Source organism: Anas platyrhynchos, chromosome 3 (genome assembly GCF_047663525.1).
Source record: "Anas platyrhynchos isolate ZD024472 breed Pekin duck chromosome 3, IASCAAS_PekinDuck_T2T, whole genome shotgun sequence".
NCBI classification, from domain to species: domain Eukaryota; kingdom Metazoa; phylum Chordata; class Aves; order Anseriformes; family Anatidae; genus Anas; species Anas platyrhynchos.
The window spans coordinates 99,377,048-99,401,715 of NC_092589.1; the positions used below are offsets into that span (position 1 = coordinate 99,377,048).

The 24,668-nt window shown below is 38.1% G+C and overlaps 1 protein-coding gene across 14 annotated transcripts in view; it reads right to left on the minus strand.

Moving 5' to 3' along the window:
* The window catches only part of DLGAP2 (DLG associated protein 2), a 471,424-nt gene that overhangs the window by 66,145 nt on the left and 380,611 nt on the right, over positions 1-24,668 (minus strand). For all 14 annotated transcript variants that reach the window (XM_027455147.3, XM_027455135.3, XM_038177139.2 and 11 more), the window contains one exon: positions 13,467-13,678. In XM_027455147.3, coding sequence (XP_027310948.1) covers positions 13,467-13,678 — 212 coding nt within the window. The remainder of the gene's footprint in view (positions 1-13,466; positions 13,679-24,668) is intronic.

The window sequence follows — 24,668 nt, forward strand, 5'->3', positions numbered from 1 at the left end:
AGTTTCTGTGAAAAATGGATTTGCACCAGTTAAATGCCTATCAGTATTGGCAATACAGTTATTTCAGGCCAAGTTGGCAGCTACCCAGTGCAGCAGTGGCTGCGATGTGTGCCAGGGCACGTTCCCCCTGAAAGGGGAACTTTCCTTTCTGGAAGGACCAGACCACTCAGCAAGTGAGAAAGCAACAATTTTCATTTCTGGTGTGAAGAGTGTAACAAAACATGAGCTTGCTTCTTATATTTAAGAAACATCAAGCATGACCACAGGCCAGTGCTTGAGGAAGGAATCATCAGCCTTCCTTGCTAAGTGGGCACAAACCTGAGCTTGGGCTGGGCTGGAAGCAGTCCATGGGAGCACTCAGGGAGGAGTCTCAGGCCCTTTAACATGGTGCTGACTAAAGGAACAAGTAGCATTGAGCTCCCTGTGTGACCACCTTCTTTGATATCAGGCATGTAAGACAACCCAACATCCCCCACATCTCTAGCTGCAAGAGCAGATGGGATTATAGACCCCCTGACCTTACACTTGGGAGATCTGTTCTCAAACACTTCCATGTGTTATCCCTGCCATGGTCATTTCAGACCATGTTTCATGGTCAACACAGACATAGCTTTACTTCCTCAGTGCTTCAGCTAGCCTATGTGTTTCTCTAAAATGGGCTGCCTTTTATTTCTTCTTCTTCTTCAAAGAAAAAAAAAAAAAGACATTAATTTCATGAATTTTATTTTATTTAATTAATTTATTTATTGATTTTAATTTAAATTCTTAAGAAATCCCCCTGGAGGCGACACAATTTTTACTTCCTGCCTTTATTCTATGCCTTCCATAGAATACCTCTGTAACCTCAAGACACATTATAACAAAACTATGCTATAACTGCTAAAACCAAAATGAAAATGTATGAGATTGATGCATGCCTCTGAACGTAGGTTAATTAAATCATTACTGTCAAAATGATTTGCAGATTAAGATAGCTCACTGATAGTGGGTCTAATTTGGTGTTAAGTGATGAAAACAAGAACTGTAGCGGCATTTTTTTGTTCCCATAGGTATGAAGACAAATATAATAGATGAGGCAAAGTGATGTAGAGCCTCCCTATCTATATTTAGTTTCTGTATGTAACTAAACCTCCTTTCTTCTACAGGGAGCAGGCTGATGATTGTCACCCGCTTTGTATCATCCTAAATCTTTGCATATGCTTTACTAAATCTGTCTAGTATTCCTAATTCAGTATTTTTCAAAATAGTTAGATGAGTCGCTTCTGGACCCTCTGCTTGCCATCAGGTGGCAAAACCTTGGATTCTGAGTTCAGAAGCAGTTTGTGAAAGAGGTAATTGAGGTTTCTAAATTAAAACATGGGCCACATTAAGAAAAGAAAAAGTCAATAGAATTAAATTATAAATAAATAATTATTTTATAAACTGCTTAGAAATTAATTAAACTGGCTCCTTTGCTAAGCAATGCTCAACAACATAGCATTTCATTATGGAGATACGGGTTCCTTCTGAGGTATTGCTATCATTACATACAACCAACAATTTATACAGAAATAATTTATTAAAGGAAGAAGCCCATGGTACTGCTAAACCGCTGAGTTTTGATGGATGAGTTTGGACATCACCTGATAGTTAAATCATTTTTCACTTATCAGAGGAGGGAAATTTATTCAAAGGACTGTAGCAAAATAAAAGAAATGTTACACATATTAGGCTGTAAAAGCAATTTCACATTCATTCAGTTAATACTTTGAACTCTTTTCTGATAAAAAGAAATGATTAGTTTTCACTTCTAAGATATACACTCAAATTAATCCTCTAGGATAAATGTCTCAATGCATGGCAAAAATTATGATTGTGCTATAACCATGATCCAGAATCAAAATATTTTTCATTCAAAAGTTACAGAAAGTTGCCTTCAAATATCATTATCCATTGTTCGAGGAACTTTTATTCTTGTCAACAATGCTACAAATACACACCGAATGTGTCTGAAGCAGCTGAACAGCAGCTGAACAACTTCAGCATGTAGTGCTGGGGGATTTCAGGCATTCCCTCTGTGGTCTTTACCACAGCACTTTGCAGAACTCACTTTGTCACTTTGTGTAGTGCTGAGCCTATGCTTTGTCATCACTGAGTTCAGATGCTGATGAACACCCAGGACAGTTTGCAGCTTGTTTCCTGAGGCCTGTGTCATCACTCTATGACTAACATTACTGTAAACTGCAATTACAGGACACAGTACTGTGCTGTGACTTATATAACAACTGGATGTTCTGCAGAAGACACATATTTTGGTCATTTGGTTAAAAGGTATGAATAATAGTAAAACAACATGGTTTCCTTTTTAGGACACCCTGAAATTCCTGATCTAGTGACTGATGTGGTCTTACACCTCATATCTATACCAAAGTCCAAGCAAATTAAACAAACTCCCTAGCTTCTCCCGACAAATTCAGATTGCTGGATAGCAGTACTTGACAGTGTAGGCAAACCAGTCAGAAAGAGGTCTCTGTCACCCTATTTCTTTTGTTTTGTTTGCCTGTATGACATTTTCTAATGAGCGATTGATATCATATACTTAATATTTTTTTCCACAAAAATAAATAAATAAATAATAAACCTGATAACTAATAAATAAACATTAATAAACAATAAATAAATAATAACGACAATAAATAATTAATAAATAATTAATATATAATGCATGTAATAATATAAATAAAATAATGAATAAATAAATAAATAAATACATAAATAATAAAACTAATAACTTTTTACAGAAGTATGAACATGATGTCAATGCAGCAAATGTGGCAGACTTGCCACGACCACTACTTGATCTACTCACATACATTCAAAATAGTGATCACTCCCCAGAGCACCTGTTTTCTGCCAGATATTCATCTACCAGTGAACCCTGGGTCGAGGAAGTACCAAACATGAATTAACATCTTCCTAGGCCCGTAAAAGTTGCAGCAAGAAAGTTGCTTTCTGACTCTGAAAGGACTTATCATCAGGTTTATTAAGAGAGCATTGGATATATAGAGAATCCATTTTCTATTGAATTAATTTCTGGAATCATAATATTCTAGAATCACACCTTTATATTTGCATGATTATTCCTGCATTTGTCAAAAAATCTAAGAATGAATGGGAACATTAAAGAAGGTACAATCGCCTCTGTTTAAATCAGTACCTTCAATTCAGAAGTATCATTCTGGGACAAAAAGATAAAATTTGTAAAAAGAATTCATCTTGAGCACTGAAAAGGCAGGTGCATTAGGATTAGCAAGGTAGTATAAGTTATCAAAACCTATTTTATCAAGAGATTTGCATTTCAATGGATATTCATTTCTCTATCCGGATCTATCTTAACTATGTCTTTGTAGGTACATGAAATAACTCATCGACCAGAATCTAATGATTAAGCTTAGCTAGCAGTGCCATTGTACAGCAGCTGCGAGTCATACTGCGTCTCTGTGGATCCCTGCTGAAGTCAATAGAGCTCTGCATGAGGGCACAGATGTGCCTGCGTGCAGTCCATTGGAAAACTCGGAGTATAGACATTAAGCCTGATTCTCCCTTTGGAATAGCACAGCTAGTCTGGTTCTTTGAAAAACTGAAAGTACACATAAATCTGGAGAATTTAGTGCAGAATTTCTTTTCTAATCTCTGCTGTACAACAGCCTCCTTTTTGATCAGTGATAGATATGAGAATTTGGGCCAAATTAAATTTTTAAGAGGCCTATATATTTCATCATTGACCCATAGCCTTTTTTAAAAAGGTGTCTGAAAGATATTGAACATTTGATTTATTACAAGAAAATGGTAGGAAAGAGGTGGAGACTGCTGTTTCCCTCCTTATGAAATGTCCACTAATCACTGGAAGGAGAGAACCCAGTAAGTAGGGATTTTGTACAATATGAACCAGAACAGAATGAGAGGAAATAATTCAGTACAATTAAAAAGCCTTATAGTTTTATACCTCTTTGCAAAGATACAGAGGATGTGGGCTTGATCAAACCTGTACTCCAAAACTTGCAACATGTGGATGTAATAAAAGTATGTTCTGGGAAATCTAAACTCAGAGCTATTGTCTGTAAGAGGTGACAGATGTGCACATATACCTAATCCTACAAGTCTTGTCCCAGCATCCTATTTTGAGCTTGCCCTAGAGATTAGGCAGCAAACTGGTCAGCAACAACAAAACTCAGTCAGATGCTACAATGAAAACCTAAAGGCATTTAAAGCATCATGTAGCAGTTCAGTAAAGGGATCTGAGGATGTAAGCAGAACTTAAATGTTGGATGTGTGTTCCTAAATCCCATTATGGTATGAAATATACAGGATTTTTTTTTTCAGGAAACCATTTCACTTTGTTTATTTTTTATTTGCTTTTTGTACACATATGTGCACACATGCATGAAATCATAATTAGGCAAAACAAATGCAAACTACAGACTATCAGGATTCAGTAAAGCATCTGAGCATGAGCTTAAGTTAAACTCACATGTAAGTCCATGGAAGCCAATAGGCCTTAAGCAAATAAGTGACTTTCTCATGCTGATGTTTAGGATATTAATGAGACTACATCATTTCTGAAACAAAACAAAACAAAACAACAAACAAAAATGCTGTAGATTTGGGAGAAAAGGAAATATATAACATTTATGCCTTTTAACAAAAAGCACCTTATTTTCCAAATCCTTGCCTGAAGCAGAGAAGTGTTTCTACACACACACTTGATAGTTTATTTTTACTAAAAACTATACAAATGAAAAAAGCTGTTCTTGAATCATTTTTTTTTCAAATGAAAATAAAAGTAACATATTTGTTGAAAGAAGGGATGGATAAGCACCCTCCTATAAAAACAAAACAAAATGAAATACCAGGAACATATTTTCTTTTGGGTCTGAGTACTTATTCTTGTGAGACTGACCTGAATCTTACTGTATTTTCACCACAATCCATCACATAATTGCATTCTCCTGACAAAAACCTGATTTATTCCTGAGAATACTCAGCACTTTGTTCAGACCCTTTCTGTCCCTAATGCAGGGAAATAGGTTTCAGCTCTACAACATAAAGCTGGTATCCACTACAATAAGGCAGGAGATCTGGTTCAATTACTCCCTGGGTTTCAAGCAAACACTGGTGAAAGGCAACTGCGCTACTTCTAAGAGAACAACGTGTCTTACACTGCTTAAGAGAATTTCCTATTATTCTGCAGAGGAAGAAAGGGTAGGGACCTTCTTCTGACCCCATAAAAGATGCCTCCTAGGTAGCCAGATGACTAGTTGCCCTTCATCAGCATTCCCTCTTAACCCTGTGGACTAATCTAACCCAGATCTTATTGACTGTGGCAGAGAACACTATCGCTGTGCCAGTGGCCCACTGATTACATTATTAGTTGATAAGGCTTTGTAATTAGGCCTCAAACTCCCCTCAGTAAATCTCCAATTTCACCCCTCAGAGACTCTGAGTAGATGCTACTACACTACAGGGCCTCAGAAAGCTGCTAATGAAGTGTGTAATGAGGCTTTTTAGAGTCAGAAGATTGAGGAAAAACACAAAGATAAATAAAAAGCATATAAAAGATGAGGATTACTTTTCTAGTGATTTTTCCACTCTCTTCTTTTCAAAACATACCACAGGAACTGCTTCTAAGCCATTCCCACTTTAAAATGCAGAAGAGGATTTAAGGGTAAATTGAAGTTTACCTTTAAAAATTAAAAGAAAGAGGCTTGCAGCAGTGGTTTGCAGCAATGGATACCATAGAAATATGATGTTTTTCTAGCAAGGAAGCTGTACTTAAACTCTCAATCTGTGAAGACTTTTGCAGCACCCCAGCTTCTCCACATGTGAACACTTATCTACAGCCTGCAATATCAAGATGCTTCTCCGTGCATCTACCGAACAGTATTTTGCTAGGAGAAACCCCCACAAATCTGTCCATCACTGGAGGGCATGGCATTGGCACTGTCCTGGGCAAAGAGAGATGACATATTGCAGATGACACCAAGTTAGGTGCGTGTGTCGATCTGCTCGAGGGTAGGAAGGCTCTGCAGGAGGATCTGGATAGGCTGTACCGATGGGCTGAGGTCAACTGCATGAAGTTCAACAAGGCCAAGTGCCGGGTCCTGCACCTGGGGCGCAATAACCCCAAGCAGAGCTACAGACTGGGAGATGAGTGGTTGGAGAGCTGCCAGGCAGAGAAGGACCTGGGAGTATTGGTGGATAGTTGGCTGGATATGAGCCAGCAGTGTGCTCAGGTGGCCAGGAAGGTCAACAGCATCCTGGCTTGCATAAGAAACAGTGGTCTAGGGAAGTGATCGTGCCCCTGTACTTGGCTCTGGTGAGGCCGCACCTCAAGTATGGTGTTCAGTTTTGGGCCCCTCGCTACAAGAAGGACATCGAGGTGCTTGAGCGAGTCCAGAGAAGGGCGACGAAGTTGGTGAGGGGTCTGGAGAACAAGTCCTACGAGGAGCGGCTGAGGGATCTGGGTTTGTTCATCCTGGAGAAGAGGAGGCTCAGGGGCGACCTTATCACTATCTCTATAAGTACATTAAAGGAGGCTGTAGTGAGGTGGGGGTTGGTCTATTCTCCCATGTGCCTGGTGACAGGATGAGGGGGAACGGGCTGAAGTTGTGCCAGGGGAGTTTTAGGTTGGATATTAGGAAGAACTTCTTTACCGAAAGGGTTGTTAGGCATTGGGATGGGCTGCCCAGGGAAGTGGTGGAGTCACCATCCCTGGAAGTCTTTAAAAGACGTTTAGATGTTGAACTTAGTGATATGGTTTAGTGGAGGACTTGTTAGTGTTAGGTCAGAGTTGGACTTGATGATCTTGAGGTCGCTTCCAACCTAGACAATTCTGTGATTCTGTGAAAGGACAGAGGCTTGGTCTAATGCAGAGCTTCCAAACTTCTTTTGTTTTCACTTTCTTATGTTGTACATGTGCTGTAGTTAGCACAAATGGTTCCAAGTGGTATGGCTTTTATATTTCTTTTTAACAGAGATTTCCCACATGTCCTAGAGGTGTTCCATGTTTCCTGCTGAGCCAAGGGTTCTGGCAGATAAGCGCTGTCAGATCTTGTTGCAGTTTAACCCCCTTTCTGTGAACTTTGACAATATTTTTGTTTCCAAAAGAGAGTCTGCAGAACAGAACATATGGACCTGCTTTGGGCCATAGTCCAGATATTCTTTAAGTCAGAATAAATCATTATGACCACAGAGAGATGCAATCTCTCACTCTGAAAAAAGGAAGGGCAGGGATAGGTTATTTTTAACTCAGATCACTGCTTTAATTTGGTTTAACCTTGAGCCCAGAAAACACTTGTGGGTCAACCATTTTAGGTAAGATTTAGGCATATCAGCTTAAACTACTGAATAAAGTGGTTTTGCAGGTGCAAAAAGTGAAGTGAAGTGTGACTGTGAAGTGGCTGAAATCTAGACATGCACAGTATTCTTCAAGTGTGCTGTGAACTTTAATAATATCTGATACATTTGAGTGGAACAATGCTGCTTTCTCTGTAAATGTGATTTCTCCATAAACGCGATTTATGAGACACTCTCTTCCATAAATGGCTAGGAGATTGCATAGGAGAATAGACGGAGAATAGAGCCAAGAGAAAATAAAGCACCACTGATATCGTACTGTGGTTGTCCACCAAATAATTTGTGCTATGGCAGATTTCCTTCCTCACTGAAACACTACATTTTTACCGTACCTATCTGTTTACATGCCTTTCTGTCTGCTCACCCATCATCTTAAGGTATCAGGACTACCAGCTGCCACAATAATGTCTGCCATTAGAGGATCAGGAAACAAAAGTACATATTGCTGTCACTGTTTTTATTTTATTGCAGTTTAATCTATTTCATCTTTATGTATGCAGTATCCAGTTTCCCATGAGTCACTTCAGAGCATAATGGAAAACTTCAGCACAGCACAATTATTCATTCGCATGAGTGATACCAGTATGATCTTCAAATAGAGCATGTTAACTTTGGGCTAAATGCTATTGTTATCCCTTTTGACTAAATGGTTAGACAGTTTTCAGAGTCTTTCACAACACTTCAAAAAGGAGATACTGAAAATGGAACTTGCTATTTCTACAGTGGTATCCTGTTAATTTACATAATCAGTATATTAAGTCCTCTTTTCCTGAATATTAGAAGCATCAAATAACTGGAACATTTCCTTCAGTCATAGAGTATTTTTTTCTCATACATAGACCAAAATTCTTGTTTTCTTTTCAGCTTTCCTTTCCAGATCTCTCAGCTTCTATCTCTCAGCTTTGCTTGTTTTAGTCACAAATACAGGAAAACGACATTTACTAGGTTACAAATCAAGTAGGTCAGTCTCTCTTCAATATTTGTTTAGGATATTCCCTTTATTTCAGCTACCATTTCTGTTAACTGCTCATCTGTTTTGACCTTTATTATAAATAAAAATACCTAGCAACATGGGTATGTTGTACCTTCTACAAGCTATTTTCTGCAGACTACCTATCATCACAGTAGACTACCTATCCATCCCCAGTAGCATCACAGCAGAGCAAAAAAACAATGGACTGATACAAAAAGCCTTGCATTTCATCTCTAAAACACCTATAGTTGTTCACAGGATACCAAAACTGACATCCAAAAGATTTTGTATGCCTAATCATAAAACAAACAAACAAACAAAAAAAACCAAACCAACCAACAAACCAACCAACCAAAAAAAAAAAAAAAGTTTAATAGTTTTCCCCATGACTACTGTGAGTCTTGATAATTTCCACGATAAATGGGACTGCTGGCACTATTCCAAGAAAGGGAAAAGTTGGAAAGGAAGCAGATTCAAGTATGTGTCTTGTCTCCAGCACAGGAAGCCTTATTGTATTATATTTCACTCAAATGCAATTTCATAATAATAATGAATTATACTGGCCTTTGACTTGATGTTATAGTAGCAAATAGTGTGACATACTACTTATTCTTTTCAAACAATATTCACAAAGAAAGAGTTGAAATACATTTATCTTCAGTGAGTAATCTATAGATATCCAGGTGCATTTAATTTTTGAAAAATCCAGGAAAATTTGAGTCACTTAGACTATATTTTTACTCAGAAACAGCCTAGCTGTTTCTCTCTGCACCTTCGGCTAACTGACCTGTATGGTTAAACTTTCTTATCCTGTAGAGAGGGTGGCTGGATCCAACAGGATTAGTCCCTGAAATGTGCCTGGATGCTACCTAGCAGAGACCCAGGTGGCCTAGGCTGCACCTGGGCCATGGATCATGCTGCTGTGCTAACAGTGTGACAGTGGTGGTGATCTGATGGCAGTGTTTGGGTACGTGCCCTGCAACTCCCACCTGCATAAAACACCAGTGGGCAGGCCCTGACTTTCTTTTTAATTCCCACTTTACGTGGGAAATATGCTCCATGAGTTTTTAAAAGACAAGATCTCAGAATTTTAATGCTTCTGTTAAATCACATTTATCTATTTGTATGTTGTTAAACAAAATTATTTATTCATACGAATATGCATTTTTATAGTTTATAATTTTTTAATGTTCAATTTGCTAAATCTTTGATCAACATGAACCAACAAAATAGGGGCTTACCTTTGTCAAAATAGAAGCAGGAATTAAATTGGTGAAAATTCCATGAAAAGATACTTGATAAAACTCAGAGGAGAAACATGCATTTGTATCAAAGTTCTGTTGAGGGTTAAGTGAAAACTTGTCTAGTTTCCTTTTTATCCTCTTCAGGATAGTGACAGAAAACTAGGCACATTCTCATGAAGCCCACCTATTGCAGCAAATGCATCTTTTTGTACCACTGAAATTATCAGTATTTATATTACAGGTTTGCTGGTGCTCTGTCAGACCCTGGTTCTGAGCTATCCTGTCCACCCAAGCAAAGGACTAAGAGACTAAAAGCCCCATTTTATTTCTGTGCATTAGCTCCCTCCACCCTAGTAAACAAGCTAAAAAGGCAGCTAATGCAGCTGACATCTCGAATTATGTAATTTCTCATAATACATGCCAGAAATGCTCTTCAGTCCTGCTATACATACAGGAATGTTGTTCAAAACCTTGGCTTCTGGCTTGGCAGCATGATCAGCGGTACAAAGGCCACTCAGCATGCAAGGGGGATTGCTGAGCTGTGTGGGAGGAGAGAGGAAGGCTCCATAACCATTACCCCTTGATATACCTTTCATATCAATCTGCCAGACTTAACAGGTAACCACAGTGAGACAGAGAAGGACTGGAAGGAGACAGCTTGTGGTGAAAACCCAGGTTTAGCATCAGCACTTTGTATTTCTGTGAGACAAGAAATTTTCTGTCTGTCTGCTTGCCCAAAGAGCTGCATAATGTCAAGGGCTTCTGGAACTTGCAGATTTTTGCAAGGCAGACGTACAAGAACCAGAATAGTTGTCACATTTCTGTCTGAAGTTCACTTGAAAAAATGTCTATGGCAGGCTGGCAGATTCAAGGTACTGCCCCTCAGTTTAAGGATTTAAAGATATATCAGCAACAGGCTGGATGTTCAGTTATTTCTAGTGCAGTGTTTACGACAAATTCTCCACAGCTCCCTGAGTAGTATATAACAGTATCACAAAAAGTGTCCTCCTTTTCCTACTGCGGTTAGTGGTAAATATGCTATTAAATATTTTGGGACCAGGACCAGGCACAGCTGTCAACCCCACTATACCACATCAACATTGCACAGGGTTTTTAATCAACTATATTTTGAGTTCTATATTTTTAACATGGAAAAATGACAGAAGACACACCATTTGACATTGACCTCTGCCTTCAGAGTTTAATGGATTAGAAAAAAATATCTTTCCTTTTCAAACATTATTTTTTTTTAAATATATATGTCTCGAGACCCAGCCTGGATCTGTTCTTGGGCTGTGCAGGTGTAGGGTAGGTGCCGAGACCTGCTGCTCACTTAAAAATTTATGCTTTTACCTACCTAAGGCTGGAGGAGGGCTCTACCATAGTCCAAAACAAGGAAGAGAATAGGAAAATATTTTATTTGGATCAAGTACTTGGAAAGTTTGTACTGTCTCCGAGCAAAGCTTTTAGCCTGTGTTCCTAGTGAAAAAGCTCATGGATGTGGTGCTAGCTAGCAAGGTTACTGAATGAACTGTCATCTGAGATTGTATGTAGTCTCCCAAGTACTTCCATCTCTGACAGCACACATGTGTCTCCAATTCTTCTGGAGCTGGATTCCATAATCCACCTGGTCGCCGACAAACCATCTGCCCACCCACTAATCTAGCAGATCCTGTTGCCTTATCACCTCTAAAAGTTAAACCTGTTGACATGATAACCAATATCACCATGCAGTATCACTGATACGCAAATGTCAACTCTAAAGCAACATAGGGATTATTTTGTCAATGCTTGGAATGCACACAGCAAGGCAGATTCCAGGACACAGAGCTAAGACTAGATGGATGTTTGGCTTTCCCTGTTAGTCACTAGATAACACTGGTGTTCCCTGACACTTTGGTTTCTAATTGGTGAGGTACTTGCTATTCTCCTCAGACTCAGTGGCCACATCTGTTAAATACATTAACTAGTGCCAGTGCCTGTCCTCTGGCCTTGAAGCCAGCTGGTGTTGTCCAGCCATGACCATGCTCTTTACCCTCCGAAACAGAATGGCTGCATCCAAGCTGCCTTCTGGGAATGATCCCTGGCCTACACCACTGCCCAGGCATTGCCCAAGCAGTGTCTGGGACAGTGCCCACAGGCCCAAATGAGAAGCCTGCCAAGGGACCACAACAAAATCCTGTCAGCCTTTGTGATCGGGTTTCTGTGCTCAGGCCTCTTCTCTGGCACTCTTTAATTTACTAGCAGGAATACAGCTGGTTGATGTACATCTGAGAAAGTTGTCTACCTCCTTTTCCCCATTGCCTTCAGAAGAATCACTCCTAGCAGACTGTGGGCATTAGATCACTCTCCCTTACCCCACAGGGATATCTGCCTTTTTTCAGGACCCACAGCTTTCATAGCCACTTAGAAAATCAAGGACCGATGTATTCAAGAAATATGCCTTTGTGCTTCAAACACCAAATTCAACCCAGATACAATGACTAATGGTATCACAGATTTGAGTATTGATTCCAATCACTGCCTTTAAAAGCTTGTCTTCTGGTCTTTGGAAATCAGCCTGGTAAAGGTCTGACAGCAGTACTCATGGTGTAGGCCATGCTTCATCTTTGGAACTAATATTTCAGCAAATACTTCAGATTCAGAATTTGGTTTAGTTACCTCAATGAAGGCCTCTGGCACCCTTTGAGGTGGTATCCTGACTGGATTTTATCAAGAGCAGTCTTGTTTCATGATGTCTCAGAAATCTTACACCATCTCACAGTACAAACGTCTTTCTTTATGAATCTGAATGGAGCCTACGGAGTTGCATAAGCAAGCTATACAAAACAATATAGTTGCTAAGTGTTCTCTTCCATAGTGAAAGTTGGTACTTTTCTTCTAAATTGCAAGCTAAATAATTCAATTTAATTAAGCCAGGGGGATTTTTTGCCTGAGGTTTCTGTTTCGTTTCACTTTATTTGATGAAAGGATGAGTCATTATGGTATACTATGCATGGTATTATCAACAGAACAATAAACAACAATCAAAGGTTTCACTCTTAATTTCTTCATTTTATGTATTTCTTCCAGGCAAAAAGATCAATTTTCTAAGTTGTGAGAAACACCCAATCACATTAATAGAAGCAGATTTGAAATGTGGCTACCACCTTTAAATTGTCTTCTGAAGTACACTTACAGATTACTCAGAAAAACAATATATTGAAAGCTTGAAAAGAGAAAAACAAAGATCTATTGGAAAACAAATAAAACTATGCATTTTCCTATAGTCTTAAAATTTGCGTTAGTTATTTAATAGGTTGTATTGCAGGTAGTATGAATGCAAAAAAAAAAAAAAAAAAGAAAGAATCCCCCCTCCGCCCAATGTGTCAAATGTATATGCTACAATATAGCTGATACACAGAGAAAGCACTGTATGGAAAATAGGACATAAGATGCCAAGTATATCTACAATTATCTGGTTGTTATTATAGCTATTATAGAATAGTGTACTTTCTATTTCAGAGAAAGCCATAAAATAACAAAGAATTAGAATAAAATAATCCTGCTAAAGAATATTCAGAATTTTAGAGATTTAATATAAAGATGAATATATTTCCTTTAGTAGACATAATAAACTCTTCCTTAAGTAGCATGTTTGTTACATGAATGGAGGAAGATAGCAGTTTTTCATCCACTAATCAAGAGAATTAAACCACTAATCAAGTCAATTTAAAATGAAGTAAGACATAGTTAGCTTTTTACCGACTACCTTCTCTCATGGATACTGACCACTGTCAATAAGACACAAAGAAAAATGGCCTAAGTCATATCAATTTTCAGAAAGGTTTATAACATGGTATAATAAAACTCACTTTTGATGATCTCCCAGTGGTCTTTGTCCAATGGATTTTAATAATGACTCGGGTCGAACTGCTAATTTTGGTGATGTCTTGGGGCTAGTATCAGAGTCTCCACTTTCTTCATCTCCCATGGCCTTAATATAGCTCCCGCTTCTCATTCTTCTGCAGGGTATCTCTTCATCTTTCCCACTGGCAGGATATCCTCCCCATTCATCCTGAGGTACCTAATAGAGATCACCAAACACACATACAAAAAGGGGAATTTTTTAATATATTTAAATACTTCTTTCTATTTCTCATTTTACACTGACAAGTTGTGAATTTTTTATTCTTCAGAAATAAATCACCTAGAAAGAAATTCTAAGGCCCACAAGCGATTTGGTGCTCAAGTCCAATTGCAGGATGGGAAATGTTCAATCCATAAATGTTAGAACCTAGGAGACAAGCAAGTCATTATTTGTGAGCTCAGCCACAATATCTATTTGTGCACATGCTCTAAAATGCAGGAAATCTTAACATCTTAAAAGTTTGCACGCAGATTTTCATCTAATAAACATTAGGTTGATCACATGTCTCAGACATAAAACTCATTGAAAGCTGCACACTTTATAACATTTTGCCCCCTTTCCTGATATGGGGCTTTCTCAGATTTTCAGGATGAAGCATTTAAATTAAGCTAAGCCATGATTTTTGCATAAATGGACAGGATTCTGATTCAGGGCAAACTTCTGGAAAAAAAAAAAGGCAAATGTGGCAATCTGTCTTTTTTCTTATTTAGCAACTGCGAAATACTTCATAGAGATGGTGACATATCAGGAATGTAGTCAGTTAATTATTAATACGTTGAAGCTGAGGCTCCTTTCATACAGTTGAGGTGGTTTTTCAAATAGTAAACCTGGTGGTCAGATAATTCATATCTGGTGGGTGTATATCTGTCTGTAGTGGCAACAAATTGAACAGGAGTAGAATTTCCAATCCCCAGTGAAATTAGCCTTGTTTATAGAGTTACGGATAAACTCAGCAAGTCTGTCTGTCAATATTGCATAGTCTTTGCTTTTTGTTTAATCTTTCAAGATGCTGACTCCTCTGGTCCTAATCCAGTAATTTAAGCATTTACTTAACTTAAACGATATAAGCAACTCGCTCCAATCCATTATAATGACTCATGGTTAAAAAGAAGGATGCAACCAAACACTTTGGGAGACCAGGGTTGATGCACTTGGCAGCATCAAATACTTTATCAGCATAATGACTTCATATATATTACACAGTACAATGACATTATTTACCAATACGACAAATCAGATCTTCAAGTTAAACAGATATATTAGGAGTTTCTGCAGAGCAGGATGCCAAATAAAGATTTTCAAGTCAAATAAGTTGTAGACCTACAGAGAGAGTTCACTGTGGAGCTGAAGTAAATGTTCCCATTGATTTCAGCAGGACTGGAAATCAGATTTAAAGAACTAACATGATCTCCCTGTCATCCTTACTGCCCTTTCAAGATACATGAATTAGCCACACACCACATGAACAGAACTGATGGTTTGAGTCCCACAAAAGGACTGAAAGTGAAAAATGAAATTTTTAAAGACTGTGAACAAGTAAAGATAGAGATATTAAAGAAACAAACTCGGGAGAGAAGAGGGACTGAAGATACTATCAGATTAGTTGAGATGAAACAGATCACAAAGATCAGAAAACTGTTGGAGAGAAATACCAGACAAATATTATGAGTTCTATTCTTATATGAAATAACAAGATGGAGGATGTATTTAAATGAAATACAGTGTAGATCATGCAAGGAAACAAACCTTATTCAGCTTTGGATGGTGATTGGAAGGGAAACGTGAGAAATTTTCCCAAACTTGAAGCCTGTAAATATGATACATAATCCTAATTGTTATTCTAAAACCTAATATATATGAAATTAATGTCAGAGGAAGGATTTGGGGGATTCTGGGAGACCTAAGAGATATTTACATGTAACAATTGTTGTAGTAGCTAGACTCCTAAAATATAGAAAATAAACATATTTTATTAAGCTTTGTTATTCACAACCACTAATACTGGTAACTGTAAAAATCTGAATTGGAGTACTATATTAAGAAAAATTAACTGATATCATACAAACATGCTCCCGCTTTTAATTCTTCTTTATTATCTCAGTATCAACAAAGTTAAAACCACGATTCCAATGCTGAAAAAGTTTTCATGGACATCTAGATGAGTGAGCTATACTATGCAATTTTCTGTATTAAAGCTGAATTATTATGTTTAATCTCAATACTTTCTTTAAAAAACATATGTGTTCTTTTTTAATAGAATAATTATTTTGGCTTGAATTTTTTCTCCTTCATTTTAGATTAAAGATATTTAAATATAAAGTTTAAAAAGACAGATCAGCAACTTATTAGTTACTCATGCAAAAAGTGATTAATTTCTCAATGTTTTTGTCTGAAATTCCACATTCAAATAACTAGATAAGGATTGGATTTAAATGAATAAACACAAACTATTTGCTGCTTGACACTGAAATCTTATTTTAAAAGATAGGGATGAATGATTTTTCACATTAAAGAATTTAAAAAATAAGTTTCTTTACTGTGATAGAGCTTTATGAGAACAAATCTTACAATTATGTGCCTGTTTTTGTTGATTACACTTCTTTAACTTTCTGAATTCATAACTTAAATGAATTCAGAAGAAACCTAAGAACTGAAAAAACCCTGCTCCATTTGTGCTTGTGATGTACTCACTGTATGCACAAATGCACCAAGAATTCTTTTCCAACCAGAGTTGACTGTCTACACTGGTTGTCTAGCACAGAAGACTTTATGGTTGAGAAACAAACATTATTTACAATTAATTAATACTTTTTACCCTTGAGCCATTCAAAGGAACAGAACCCAGTGAACACAAGGGTAATGGTCCTGGAGCCTGGTAAGGAAGTTTCACAACACATTCTTTCAGGGTTCATATAGAGCCTATGAAAACATATGGAGTCCTTCTGCTGTCTTCAGAAGCCAATGAAAAGGCCCTTGACATTGTTTTTTATCATGGTCTGAAAACACAAGCAAAATTTGAGTCCTAGTTTGGCCAGCACTGGTTCATCATTCACTTTAAATGATGGATTTAATACTTGGAAAAATCCAGGCCATTTCAGAGCCCAGCATAGCTTTAAAGAAAAGCTGAAGTGTTATAATAGTGTGGGAAAAATTTTTCTTTATATTGAAGTGTTAACAAAAGTGTTTTACAGCGACTGCGAGGGTCATTACATGTATATTTTTCAAAACATGAAAAGTGCTTTACAGCTTGCAGAAATACTTCCTTACAATAGTTACCAGTCCCTGAAATTCCCATCTGCAGGGTTTGCAGCTGCTAATTGGGAATAATTACCCTAATTATCTACTTGCATATAGCAATGAGTGCTGATATTTATAATGTCTAAAAAGCCTTCCTCCTGTTCTAGATGTTAACATGAATCCTTGTGTATGCAGTTTTTATCCACAGAGGAGTTAGACTGCATATTACCATATGAATTTCCTTTTGTAAGAACAACGAGCTGACAAGGTCTAGATCTTTGCATTTAATTTTGTCACCGGCTGCTGATTTGGTTATAACTACTGTGGAAAATGATGAGTCTCTTTCATAAATTTTATGCACTGTTGCTGTGAGGAGCACAAGGAGGTTCGGGAAATGTAGGACTTCTTAATTGTTCTGCTGCTGATTCACTGTGATATTTTTGGTTAGTTACCTAGGGCCAGTGATATTACAGCACCTGGTAGTTAAAACTTACCTCACTATGTTTTACGCAGCTGATCCTGAGAGTGAACTTCAGAACCTTAGCTAGGAGCCTAAACTTGCCATAAAAGGTATCTAGGAGAGTTAGCTCCTTCAAAATCGCATCCAAAAGAAACCAAACTATTTCCTTAATTAATAATTGCTGGAGTGCTTAGGAAGTAGAAGACTTAGGGCTGATAGATAAACTGGCATGCTCTTCACCTCTCTTTGTAAACCATCCCCTTTTCATGAAATGCTCACAGATTGCCTGGGGAGGGCTGCTTAGAAGATGACTTTGTATACAAGAAAGGATGTGCTGCAGCCTTATGATCCAGGCTCTTGCCTAGTAAAAGGGAGCTTAGTTATAGTCCCTGGGATAAACACCCGCATGAATTTTATGTGCAAGGGTCTTTAGATAAAAACTGTGGAGAATCTTAACAAAGAAAGAAGTGCTCACTCCAGACTGCCTTATAATCTTCTGCTCAGAATGCTCTTTGGAGAATTGGGAATATGTAGGTTTGAACCGATGCATGCTCAGGAAGAAACTCAATTCATTTCTTAACTGTGAGATTCTACACTACAATTTCTCATATTTCCCTCTAACAGAAGAAAAGACACTACACTTGTGTTTTGTCAGATGTTGGTTTCGCATGTATTAGACCTGTCAGAAGAAGAGGGCAGAAGAAAGCCTGACTTTGGACAACTGATTGGAATTCCACAGTAGGTCTGTCTCCTGATTCTCAAATTGCAAAAATTCTGCATATGTAAGCAGAAGCATGTTTCTGTGGAAAACAAGGATGAATTTACCAAGTATCTGGAAAAAAAAAATGTAATCATGGAATTGCTGAGACTGGAAGAGACCTCAGAGGTCTCTAATCCAGCCTCCAGCTCAAGGCAGGGTCAGATACATCATGTTAACCAGGACCAAGTCCAGCTGGGTTTTGAATATCTCTTGAGAATGAAGACTCCAAAACTTCTGCAGGTAACTTGTTCCAGTGTTTGACCATGCTCATGGTAGGATAATCTTTCCTTATATCTAATCTGATACAGCCAATCCAGGCGCTCCTGTTAGCAGTGTGAATATCCAACTTTGTATCTAAAAAATACTGATGTCAAAACTGGAAGAATAAATGAATTATTCATTCATTTGGAATTTGACTATTTTTAATTTGAGTTTTCAGTTTTCAATTTAGGATTTAGCTAAAGAAGTCAAACCAGCAACTGCCACTGACATTTCAAAATAGATCTGCTTCTGTTGTTCCACCCACTTCAGTGGCATTTGCTCCCAACTCCACGAGTTTTAAAGGTGTTCCACCACAAAATTGCTGATCTGCTTGAAATATGGCATATCATTTTACTATCTAAAATGAAACACTTGTAGATATATGGTTTCAGCTGAGGGAGTTATCACTTCTTCATATTTCTCATTCTAAAAGGTTAAAACAAGGATTACCTTCCTCAGAGGAGTCCTGTGAAATTTAATTAGCATGCAGATGTAAAATGCAGCAAAATATTCATTTTAACTTATATCTTATTTTAGCAATATAAATTTCACAGAAGCAGAAGCTGTCTGTGCGTGAAATCAGACTACAGATGATAATAAGTATAAGATTTGAAACATTACATGGTAGATACATAGTTGTTATATTTTTATGCTTTCTCTGCCTGGTCAAGAAGCTGACCCAAAAAAAAGAACTAAATCTGAAATATAGGTAGGAGATTTTCTCTTAAATAAGGTCTTTGAGTAGTTTTAGAACAGTCTCTTGGCACTGCTGTAAACAGGTGAAACTAGACGATCTTGTGAGGCAGACATGGTTTAAGCATGGTAGAAAGTTTCCTTGATATTATAATGGGAGTTAGGAGCTGGATCTCCCGTTTTCAAAAATTTTGCTGAAAAGGGAATGCTGACCCTTTTTCTGCTATAATTTAAAAAAAAAAAATCTTATGAAATTTTATAATTTTATAATGAAATTTTATAATTCTATAATTCTAAGAAAAAATTCTAATGACTAGAATTTTCTTCTGAAGTTAATAACATTAATGGCATTCCATTATTTACTGGCTGTGGATGTTAAGACCTATTGGCTTTTTACAGGATGGAAGAGTACACTGTGTAAAAATAAAGCCTTGTTTCAACTCCACCTTTCTCTGCACACAATTTTATCTGGTTTTCCTAGGTTTCTTTTTTTTTTTTTTTTTTTAACTGTACTGATTCATTGTTCAAACTATGAATTATACAATGAACCCATTCAAAAATCTCTACAAAATATGTCAGGGACTCCTCCTCACCAATAACAATGCCAATCCTCTTAATTAGCTTTAATTTTCACATGCCACCCCCTACTCCCTGAACTCCTTGACAACTCAGACGCACGGAAAGATCTTTCAGCATTCCCCACAAGTTAGTCAACACCACCCATCAAGGCAAGAGCTAATCTTAGAAGGCAAGAGACGTCTTTGTCTTGCCAGCAATTCTCTCCAAGCTTTGATATGAATTGCCACAGTATCACAGGAAGAGGAAGAATATCATGTAGATACCAAACAACATAGGCTTTACAATGGGTTGAAAACAACAGCATGAATTCAGGAATCTGCGATCTGGGAATGGATAGATACCCATGCAGATCACAAAACATAAGCACAATACTCCAGCTGGAAGCTGTGCAAATAGGCAAAGAGGTACCAGCATTCCTTACTGGCTGATTTTATTTTTTCATGTGTAGTCCCACGAAAAGTTCCATTAAATGATTCATTATGAGAAGACTTAAGTCCAGTGCACTCAGGATTGTTTAATCACCACTTTTGTATTTTCTACAGAACAGTTTTCATTAAAATAATACTTATCTCAACAGTGATGGACTCGAAAAAATGAACCAACACTATGTTTCCTAATTATTTCTCTGCCAACTGTAATCCAAGGATGGCTGAAAGCTGTAAACAGTGTTGTGAGGACTCTCTGGCAATGTTATATTTTTTGGAAGAATGTGGGGCAAATGCTCACCTGTGCTTGTACTGCCCACAAAGAGCCTTGCTGTTCAGCCATCTGCAAAACCTATGCTACGTTGCTGGATCCCTCTGGGACCCACTGGACTCCCACCATGCTGAGATGGTGAAGCAAGGTGCAGTCAGTTAGTGGTGGGCTTGTCCCCACTATGTGATTTTTCCCTGCTAAACCTGGAGCTCACTGATAGCATAGATATGAGATAAGCTCAGACTGAAGCGCTTGGCCTATGCTTAAATAGGCTTGGCCTATGCTTAAATGAGATATAGACTGTCAATACAAGATACAGAAACATTAGGGATTCAACCAAGAAAACTAGGTTTTGGTCAACTATGTATTTCCTTTGGTAAGTGTCTCAGGATGCTACTTCATTGTCAGCCTGTGCTGCTTTAAAAATATACTACCATCAACATAAGTAGGGCAGGTTTTCCTTAAACAATATTCAGCTTTTCCAGCAACCCTAATAACTGTAGTGACTTAGAGTGCTAGCTGGAAAATAACCCTAACAACAATAATAAAGATAAGTAAAGATACATTTTCAGATGAACCAGTGATTTGCTACAACTTGCTGTGGTGCTGCAGAATCATCACTAGAGAGAGAGAGAAGGGTAAAAATGGTATGATGATTACTTTAGGGTTGTGTGTTCATTAGTAAATGAAGACCCACTTGTAGCCTGTAGGCCAACAGGGCAGCATCCCACATCCACACTACTGTGTAATCTGCCTCCAAAGAAGCATGACTACCAGGAATGGTCCCTTAACTGCAGTAAGTCCTGAACAGTACCAAGACTCTGTTTAAGGAAACACTAGCTGGCTTGGATCAAAACAGTGCCCGAGACAGGTTGAGCAACACAATCTGTGTTGCTCAAATAGAAGATCAGGTTGAAGTGCCAGGGAACCTTTCATGACACTATTCAGTTTGCTAGTATGGATGTAGTCTAAGGTAGTGAGTATTTCAAAAATGCTGAAGGCACAGAAGCACCAAAGACTGAAACTTGGAACTTCTCATGCTTCCACAAAACACAGCATTGCTGCCAATTAATTTGCCATAGTCATGCACTCAGAGCTTGTTTTCTTATCTCTTTGCCTTGTTGGGCCAGCTTATAGCTGCCGTTTCCTTCACATCTATCTCTGTGAGTTGAATTAATTGAACTATGATGCAAAAAAATAACTGCTAAAACCAACAAAACCAAGCATCAAAGTGTTAAAGAACAAAACTGGATTGCCTCTCCTCACTCACTGCAGGTGAAGGGGAGCCAGGAATATACCCACTAGCAAAGCAGCAGAGAAGTTCCAGGGGACCACAGTGTCAGCAACTGAAGCCAACTACAAGTGTTCCTGATGGATAGTTTTGGAAAAAGGAGACTGAGATAACTGTACTATATTTGCAGAGTGGATGGAGCCCAGCTATCTGCACAGCACAGTGAATAAAAATTACAGAAAAAGAGAAAGCACTAAGTTGAGTTTATGGCAATTCATAAAGTAAACTCATGATCATGAATATTTGTGAGGGTATAGGAATAATACAGTATTTCATCTATGTAATACACAAAACTATGGCGCTGCAGAATTGTGAGCTGGTTACATATTATTTGCTCTCCGTGTGCTTCAAAGATCACAGGCTCCAGGAAGAGAAAGAAAAAGGTCTTCTATTTTGTTGCTGCAATTTAATTAGACTTGAAGCAGAGCTAAGGAAAATCTGAGTGGAAACTAACCTTCCCTGAAGAGCTGCAGGGCATTTCTTCTGTCATAGGAAATTCTGTCTCTTCCCTTTTTCTGGACTGTGTGGAGTCCAAACTGTGTTGATGAGCATAGGGGAAAAAAAGTGTATACAGTGTGGAAGACTTTCATATATGATAAAACCTAATGTGTGGTATTTCTGCTGTATCTTCCCTATTAATCCAAGACACAAGTGAGAAAACCAGAAATTTCCTGTTGGGAAGTTACCTCTTAGCTACAGTTTAAACCAAAGTCCTGGAAGGGCCATCAGATGAAGCCATAAAGTATTTCCACCGCAGCTAACGGGCTTTGGGAAAACAGATAGGCCTGATTTTCTGCTGACTCGGAAACCCTTGCAATAGACTACACGAGCACTGATGTAAAAGAATAATTCTGGGGCTTTAATGAGCAATACAGTTGATTTCTTCATGAAAAATATTCATGCTAGAAAAATCCAATTGACCTGTATGCATTTGTAGCATATAGCTTGTTTTTTGTGACCGATGAAATTGGGGAAACAAGTCTCCCAGAGTGTGTGAGGTTCATCCTCTTCCTGATACTTCCTTTCCTTGTCAACATTCAGAAATTGATTAAAAAAAAAAAAAAAAAGATAAAGCATCATCATCAGTCTATTCAATGAGGAGTCTCTACACTGTGTGAAGTATCAGCCAAAAACACCTATAGGTTCCTCTGGAAACATCTCTGCCTTTAATAGTGAAGGGAAATTCAGAGTTGTTACCTTTTTATAACCCATAGTCAGGGCCCCGAAGACCATTTATGATCACTGAAGAATGGAGTGAGAGACAAAAATGACCTTAAAGGAAGGAAAGGAGAGGTGCTCCCCACACACTTAAAACACACAGCATCTCCAAAACCACAGAGATGGCAGATGTAGTGAGGACTCCAACATTGTAGATCAACTATAAAGCTAGACATGCAAGAAGAGCTTAAAAGCCAGCATCTCCAGGCCTGACCTGTAGTGAACAGTGACTTCTTTAATCTAAGCAAGAAATGATGCCACTTCTTCCATTTATCATAAGGCTAATAGTAAAAAAATAGTCTTCAAATGTCTTTAGAATAATATTAAAGATAATACAAAATATATATTTGCCTTTCATCCATTTTTTTTTCTTTAATAAGTGATTGTTTTGAACAGTAAGCTTCAAATGACTCAAATTATTTAGCTTACAGAGTGAAATGGGTAGTTTTGTCTTGTCTAGCTACCATGTAATGCTTAATTATCTGTACACTTTTGAAAAGATCAGTTCCCCTGCCAGAAGTACCAGGGACCTTGTCCACATAGACATTCAGCTATTTAAACACACATGAAACTCTACTTAAAAAAAAACCACAACCTTTAAGTACAACATTGTAAGATGGACATAAAAAAAAATAATGATCAATGACTACTTCACCATTTTTCTAAAGTCAACTCTTGCAGGAAAAATAGCATTGGCTGCTCAGGAGAGGAGCCAGGTGTGCCCAAGGCAACACTCCAGCTACATAGGAGAGTGTGCGGTCATTACAGCCCCAAGCCTGCAATTCTGGCAGTCTCGTTTGACAGATGTGACTGGCCCAGGTGTATAAAATATTAAGTTACTTCTAGCTGAAAATTTCTTCAGACCCAAGGACACCTTTGAGTAACAACTGCAAAGGTCAGCCTTCAGCTTTGCTGAGGTTAATGTTGAAAAACAATTTGGCAACACACAGTACTAACATTTTAAAGGAGGACAATTCCCCCTGATTAAAGGGCAGTGAGATCATGGCCTCCCTTTTCTACTCCTGGGTTTGATGTTTCTACAATAATAGGGACTTGTTTCGTCTGCTTTAAGAAAATACTAACTCTGAGATCTTTCTATTCCTCTTTGAAAAAAGAAGCTTCAGCAATTTATTTAAGCCAATATGAGCTTTCTAGAAAGGGACATGGAGGCAAATGTACTGTTGATATCACTGGTTATTACAGTAATTCAAGGCACCAGTAATCTGAGACAACTGGTCAGAACTTTACACCATAATTGATTTAATTTTATTTTTTCCCTTGGAAGGTGCACATAATTTTTCCTTAATTTTATTTTTTTCCCTTGGAAGGTGCACTTATGAAGTATTCTGATCTTTGTGAAATACAAAACCTTCAGCATTCTGTAAATACAGGCAAACATCAGCTTTATGTAAAAATCTTTTATTTAATATTGTTAAAAATGTAAGTGCAATGTTTCAGCGATACAATGCGTAGAGGGAGCAGCTACAAATAGATGAGCTCAGTGCACTGCATGGGAAGACAAGACCCTTACTGACCTGTGCAGAATGGCCCCAGGTGCCGCACCAGCTGTTGCAGGTAGACACAAACACTGTCACAGGGCATGAGCCACACCATCCCTGCCCTTAGTGTCCAGGCAACACAGACTTCTCTGGCACATATTCTGTTTGGGACTTTGGGAGGGCACAGGGCTAGCTGAGGCATCCTTGTGGGACTGTAATGGGCTGCAGAAGTGAAAACAGTTCAGCACATGGCCATGCTGACTTACAATGCAGACTGCCCTGTAATCTATACGTGCTTTTCCTGCTGTGGAGGCAACCCAGTTAATTTGGGAGTGGAGGCTAAATTGTGAAGGTAGTGTGGTAGTGCGAAAGTGACTTGGACACTAGTATCAAAACTCTACTAGCACTGGCTGGTAGAGTACTGGATGCTCTTTCTGTAGTTCATATATGGT